The following is a 7,544-nucleotide window of genomic DNA, read 5'->3' as shown; positions in this document are numbered from 1 at the left end:
TCCCTAACTGATGTTTATAAAAACAATAATATTAAACTAAAGAAAAAAAGTTGTTCTTGTAGGATACGAGAGAGGAAACCAATAATCGTATAATCATATTTTAAGGGCCTTCGATAAAATTATATGCGCTTAATGTTTTGTCTCTTTCTCTTTTTAAATATCAAAAAAGAGAGAGGGAGACAAATGTATGTACTATAGTTGCGGAAATTAAGTGATTATGTACTTTTTCACTTAAATCTCATATCTTAAAGTGACAAAATATAGTTTCTTATAAGGTGGTAAATATGTAAATATTCAAATTGTAAATATAAGAGAAAAGACACATAGTGATTGTAAATAATATTGATAAATGTATAGAAATTGAGAAATATACAGGCGAAGCACTGAGCCAGGATGGGGTGAAGATGGTAGTAGTCCTAGAAGTACTATTAGATTTAGGTAGATTGTTATTATATAATATAATTCAAGTTTATATAATATTCCTTATAAAAGACTGCATTTATCTAAGTTTAATAAGTTTTCTGAGTAAAATCTTTTTCTTCAACTTAAATGCTATTTATTTAAATACAAAGCTTCCAGAGGCTTTAAGTTACTTTTGAATTTATCCGCATGATGAAATAATAGAAATAAATACGAGTCCCAATTAAATTGAGTTTATCTGAAAATTCAATTTTCAGTTTTTTGAAGTAAATATAAAATATTTCATTCATAATATCATCTTTCCTTCATCATATAGGTATTAGAGTTTTATCTAAAAAAACTTAGCTATTCACATATCGCAATATATTAACCTTAAAAAGTTAAAAAATTAATATATTATTGTTGACTTTAAAAATGTATATGCTCAAGTAGTGTACTTTGTAATTATAATTATTAAATAATTGTAATCATATCCCTCAATTTTCACCCCATCTTTTGCTTCGCCTGTATTATGTTTAAAATATATAAAACTGATTATTTATTATTATTTTAATGTATATAACTATGTATAATACTTTAAGGAAATAAAATTTGATGTTGCATATTTTCTTATTTTTTATTTTACCTTACCTATCCCTCCTTTTATTTCTTACTACAATCCATCTGAAAGGTCAATCTTTAAAAAATAGATTAATAAATAATGAAATTATCGAAGTATTTCTAGTTGCAATCATATCCGTTATTGTATTTTACACAAACAATTTTTTTTGCACAAGATTACATAACAATTACACCAACTTTTCCACACTAATTTACCCTTCACGTTATATTTTATATTCGTGCCCTTTATTCGATCTTCCCAAAAAAGATTCATATCGTAATCCTAATCTTGATGGGTTGCATGATTTAGCTATTTTTAGATTTGCTACATTTCATTTCATTTTGTAAGCCGCTACATTAAAAAAATCAATATACCTAGGTAGGTATCCCGACTTGCCTGAAAAAATTAAGTTGAACTGATTTACAATGTTCATCATCACCATCACTTCATTCATCATTATTTATTTGATGGAAACATCAAATTCCCAAAATACAGTTACTCAGTATAACGCATTCTCCTCAAACAATGGTGGACCCCACCTTTGAACATAAAGGAAGGGCCATTAATCTATAGTACAGCTTAATTCTGAATTCTGATTGATCGATTCCACGGCTTACAAAACGTTTTGTTCGAACGTTCGATTGTAGGTTTTTTGAACTGGAATACTTCGTCTTTTCCGGAATATCTTTTCCGTAAAATCTACTCTTGTGACAAATAAACGGTAACAGTCAATGACCTATTATACTAGGCTCTTTTATATATCATAGGTAACAGTATTTAGAGTTTGGTCTGATACGATTCTGGAACAATATTTAATGATAAAACTAGCTTTTGCCCGCGGCTCGGCTCGAGGTCAAATTGTAAAACTATTTTCTCGAATACATCTGAAGACACAAAAACTTTATTCCAATCGGTCCAGTCATTTAGGAAGAGTTCAGTAACAAACAAACGCACGAAAGAAATACCTCTTTGGCTCTTTAAAAATTTCAAATAAGCTACAGCTATAATTATTTTAACATTACAGCAACTGTTCATGAAAATTATCTCAGCTCAACTCCATTTAACGAATGAATTTTAGCGTCGGCTTTTTAATGGTATTAATAAAGCTCGAGTGCTTCGTTCAGAAAATGTGAAGGAAACAAAAGCTGTATCCTTACATATCAGGCCTTTAGCAATGGAATTGATTAATGATCCCCAACTCGTGCTTGTAGGCTGTGTACAGTATAATAAATAATAATATAGGTACGCAATACACATAAACAGTCCGCCATTATTTTGTGATACTTCAAACACAATTTACATTATCATTAAAATCAAATTATCTTACAAAAGTATAAAAATATAAGAGCAAATTTTATGGATTTATCGTGTAAAATAATATTGGAAATTTTTCATAAAATCATTATTGTTCATACCAAGAAGCTTATATGTTCATACTTAATTATATCTATATAATTGTCTTCATGACACAGAAGGAGGAGTTTTGCAAAATTATGTAATATATCAATCAATCTGGAAGATAGATAATATAATAATTATTCGTCTAAGTTGGTAACATTTACAAAAACATTTCGGGTGAACTTATACTCAGCCTCACCATTACTTTGATCTGTGGCCTCACCCAGCACCTATACTTACTTCGCAAATAATACATAATAATAATTAATTAATATATAATACATGCGAAATCATGTTTGTTTGTCTTTCTTCAGGTCGCAAACGAACTATTAAGATATAATTTTTATATCAGCTAGAGATGAAAGGTAATACAGGCCCATCAAGAACCTTTTTTTTTAATTAATTAATTCCGCTAGATGGTGCTATATTAAAAATGTAACATTGATGACAAATTTAAAAAAAAACCTATTTTTTTCTTAAACCATGCGAGCAAAGCTTTTATCCACGGCAATCTCGTGCGCAGAATAATAAAATAAAATTTTAATTGAACACAACATTATATTGTAAGGTCTTTTATTACAAAAAATAGTTATTTTAGAACGCATCATTCTAATGTCAGTGTCAAAAATGTTTATAAATTTCGTTACCAATGCCAATGTCAAACTGACAAACTCATAATATGATATAGATCTTGAAAACATGCGAATCTTAAAATAATTATTAAAATTAAATTGCGGATATAAAAGTGAATACATAATGGAAGAACCCATCGATAGCATACGGCAAAACAATCGAAGTCTACTTCAACTTAATAGACGAACCCATAGAGATGAAATTAGCGATATAAGACGTTCATTTGGAACTTGGTATGTGTTCCGCCTTTTTAAACACTACAAATCGTTTATTAATTAAAACTAAAATTAAATGAACTTAATTAAAATTAAATGTGTAATATTATAAACCTAGCCTTATCTGATTCATAAATATACGTTATAATAAAGATGTATTTACAGCACATCAACGCACAATGCTGCAGAAATTATTGACAAATTAAAAACAAAATCGACTATATCTGCACAAGAATTAAATCAACTTAAAAATGCTCTTATGGAAGAACCTACAAACATTGAGAGATTGCTGAATGTGCATGGAGCTTTAAGAGGCATAGTCAGAGAATTAACAGGTACTAAACCATAATAATTGTAAATATAGAAACTGAGTAGGTACGTCATAATATATGATAATAATGGGTGATGAAATCAAACTGCTGCATATAATTATTATTAGTATTGGTTGGTTGTTACTTTTACAAGCCACATTCTGATTATACAAGTACAATCAATGTATAATTTCCACCTAATTTAAATTTAATAAATATAATTCAAGAAGATTCTTCTGTTGCCAAAGGCTCAGATTCTCTTGACAAACAGTAAATTTATAACTATTAATAATAATCTTATACATTTATTTCATACTAGTGATCCGCCCTGGCTTCCCTCATGGTACATATTTCGCAATAAAAGATAGCCTATGTCCTTTATCGGGTATCAAAATATCTCCATACCAAATTTCATGGAAATTGGTTCAGTAGTTTAGGGGTGATTGAGTAACAGACAGACATACAGAGTTACTTTCGCATTTATAATATTAGTATGGTTTTTCCAGGTGCTGACATAAAGAAGCAATGTGCTGCAGCGGGATGCTGCTGCAATCTTGCAATGGGAGATAGCAAGGCCTGCTTCACTATTGCCAAAGCCACTGGTACATATTTGCTGGCTGCTGTTGATAACCTCGCTACTGAGTTGGCTGTAAGAATTTTTACTGACAGTTTTTTAAGCTTTGTAGGAATTAAAGTTAATTTAATTAATAAACGGGAATTCTGTATTTTCCAAAAAAATTTTAAACTGATACTGTTTTGGAGAACAGCTTTTTCTTTATCAATTGAAAATCATCATATTATTCTAACATGTAATAAATAAATATTTCAGGACAAGTAATATTCAATGTGATTATATTTTTCAAATAAAACTTTTCTATTTTGAAGTGTAGACAGTTGGCAAAAACATTTCCCTTATTTTTATATTGGTTTAAATTACAGTCTGACCTAACTTAAAAAATTAATCTGTATATATAATAAACCGGCCAAGTGCGAGTCGGGCTCGCGCACAAAGGGTTCCGTAGCAGCAAATATAATAAATTACAGTTAAATCAACCTATCTCAAAAACTATAAGAGATACTTTGATCAAACCAAAAATCGTTGAAAGAGTTAATTAGCATGCATCACCTCTATTTTTTTTAGAATTTTATACCCCGTAGTTATAAAAATAGAGGGGGGGGGACATACTTTTTACGACTTTGAGAGCTGATATCTCAAAAACCGTTCACTTTAAGAAAAATGTTTTTTAGAAAACTTTATATCATTTTAAAAGACCTTTCCATTGATACCCCACACGGGTATGTACATCGAAAAAAAAAATTTCATCCCTCAGTTACATGTATGGGGGGCCCCACCCCCAATTCTTTTTTTTACTATTTAGTGTCATATTTTTGTAGCGGTTCATATAACACATATTCCCATCAAATTTCATCACTGTAGTACTTATAGTTTCCGAGTAAATCGGCTGTGACAGACGGACAGACGGACAGACGGACATGACGAAACTATAAGGGTTCCGTTTTTGCCATTTTGGCTACGGAACCCTAAAAATGAAACCAGTTTCGTGTGGTCACGGCATCACTTGTGAACGGCTGAACCGATTTCGATAATTCTTTTTTATTTACCTTGAAGTACGAGGATGGTTCTTATGTAGAGAAAACGTAAATATGTACCACGGGACCGCTACAATACAATAAATAAATAAATTAAATAAATGTTTAATTTGGTTTAAACTAGAGATGCAACGAATAGTTGTTTGGCCGGATACCGGATACCGGATGTTCGGCCTGACCACCAGCCGAATGTTCGGTATCCGGCCGACGGCATTTTAAGTTTCGTAGGTGCGTGTCGCGCACCGGCACGCCGCCTGTGCAGTGCAGGTTTTGACTTGTTTCGTAGTGAACGTTCGCGCGGTCACAGTTCTTGGTAGAGACACTTTTATAGTGTCAGTGAAAAAAAATTTCGTTAAAAATAATAAAAAGCTTCAATTACAACTGTCTTTATTTCGATTCTATTTATAAAATCTACCAATTTTACTATCCGGTATCCGGCCTGATAGTACATTACCATCCGGTATCCGGCCGGATAGTAAAAAAGGGCCGGATAAGCCGGATACCGGATAGGAACCGAATATTCGGTGCATCTCTAGTTTAAACATGGTATTAAAACATGGTGATACAATAATATAAGTACAAACATGTTCACAATTATATAGTATGTACTAATTTAATAAACAAATGTAATATTCCAGGTGACATGCACATGGACTCTAGGTAACCTAGCTGCTTCTGGTACAAAAGTGTGTGACATCCTCACATCACAGGGGGCTCTATCCAAATTGAGTGAACCACACACAAATGAAGAGGTGCAAGACGCATGTTGGTATGCTCTGAAACATTTTGTGTATCAAATGCGAGATGAATTGAAGTAAGTAATTTAAAAAAAGGTTTTAAGAATTTAATTATTCTTTTCATATGCTTAATACCTATTTATCAAGTAAATATACTGGCAGAATTCAGAACCTCCTCATTTTTTTTGAAGTCGGTTAAAAAGATACTTTCTTGCTATCTGTTTAAAAATAAATTTCCTGATAATATAATCTGTAGTAAAGAGCATTTAATTTTTAATTACATGTTTTAGTATTTTTTTAAGTCAGTAGTTCAAAGTAACCTGTTCTGTGAATGTGTAACATTGTGAACAGGCTATTGTATGTATACGATCACTTGAGTCTTTAAGATTTATGATGATGTTATAAACCTGTATTAAAAATCTGTTTATTTTTAGGGTGGAGTACCTCCAGAAGATGTTACAGTCACTAACAAAATCCCACATCACTTTGGAAGCTTCACAACTGCTCTTCATTCTATCCTGTCACCCTGACTTCCCCAGTTTTATCACAGAAGAATTAATTACAAAAATATTAGAACAATTCACTAAAAGTATAGAAAATCATTTATTATGTAAGCAAGATCATCTATGTTGTGACTTTGTGTATATCTGTCGAACTTTGGCCAATACTAATGAATCTGTATACAATGTAATATTAAATATTATTGTTTTTAATAAAATGAGTGATGTTATTAAAAAAGTGTTAAGTGTAGAGAATAAAATAGTAAATGAATCTTTATTATGGTTGCTAGGCAACGTCTATAAGAGCTGTGGTGGAAATGAGTTTGTTGAATTTTTGATAAGCTGATGGTGGCTAATAAATGAGTTTTACATTATACCTTTTTTTATTTTCCTTCTTAGACCTTATACGTTAATTACTCTCCCTTGTTTATTGAAACTACTTTATTAATTATAAGAATATTTTTTTATCTAAGGTACTGAAACTATGTCGGGAATCGAACCCAAGATATAGAATAATATTATCTATGTAGGTATGACTTGCGGTGTTTATGAAACAATGATTATTAAGCTATTGCATAGCTTCTATCGCGGGCCTTGAATGCGGGGACCGAATCGAAAAATTCCGTAACGAAAAAACCTCACACTCCCCACTCCGACGGGCGGAGGTGTGGCTTGAAGGCATAGCATGCAATAGCTTTACCGCGGCAGTCCCCGAGTGACACACGCCGTTTTTATAAAATTTATATGGTTTTAAGATAATAGAAGATATTGGGAATATTATATATTATACTTGATACCTATCAATTATAATAATACAGGGTTAGTTTTCAATGACCGACCAAATTTTCAGAAATGGTTCAGAATCGATAACATTTTCGGTCTAATGAAAAAAAAAACTTTTTTTAATTAGATTTCATTCCTGTCCGCCACTAAAAAGCGAACGTGAGGACATTACAAAAGCACAATTCAGTTCAACAACCTAGATAGGTAGAAGTTAGCACACACATAAATTTGGCGATGCGCGCACGCACACAAGTGCATTGATTATCGCGTGTTTACGATTTAGGAAATTTTTAAGACATTTTCAAATGAATGCTAATATTACATACCTATTTCAT

At 31.4% G+C, this 7,544-nt stretch overlaps 1 protein-coding gene across 1 annotated transcript; it reads left to right on the top strand.

The window, feature by feature from the left end:
• Positions 1 to 3,175: 3,175 nt before the first annotated feature.
• LOC123696463 lies at positions 3,176 to 6,800 on the top strand. Its single transcript, XM_045642637.1, has 5 exons — positions 3,176 to 3,285; positions 3,433 to 3,602; positions 4,085 to 4,227; positions 5,828 to 6,003; positions 6,361 to 6,800. Exons 1-5 carry the CDS (start codon positions 3,176 to 3,178, stop codon positions 6,770 to 6,772), a joined length of 1,011 nt encoding a protein of 336 aa, XP_045498593.1. The 3' UTR covers positions 6,773 to 6,800.
• Positions 6,801 to 7,544: the final 744 nt, after the last annotated feature.

Source organism: Colias croceus, chromosome 12, assembly GCF_905220415.1.
Source record: "Colias croceus chromosome 12, ilColCroc2.1".
In the NCBI taxonomy this organism is placed as follows: domain Eukaryota; kingdom Metazoa; phylum Arthropoda; class Insecta; order Lepidoptera; family Pieridae; genus Colias; species Colias croceus.
The sequence above is the reverse complement of the archived record's forward strand: the minus strand, read 5'-3'. Positions and strand labels throughout refer to the sequence as shown.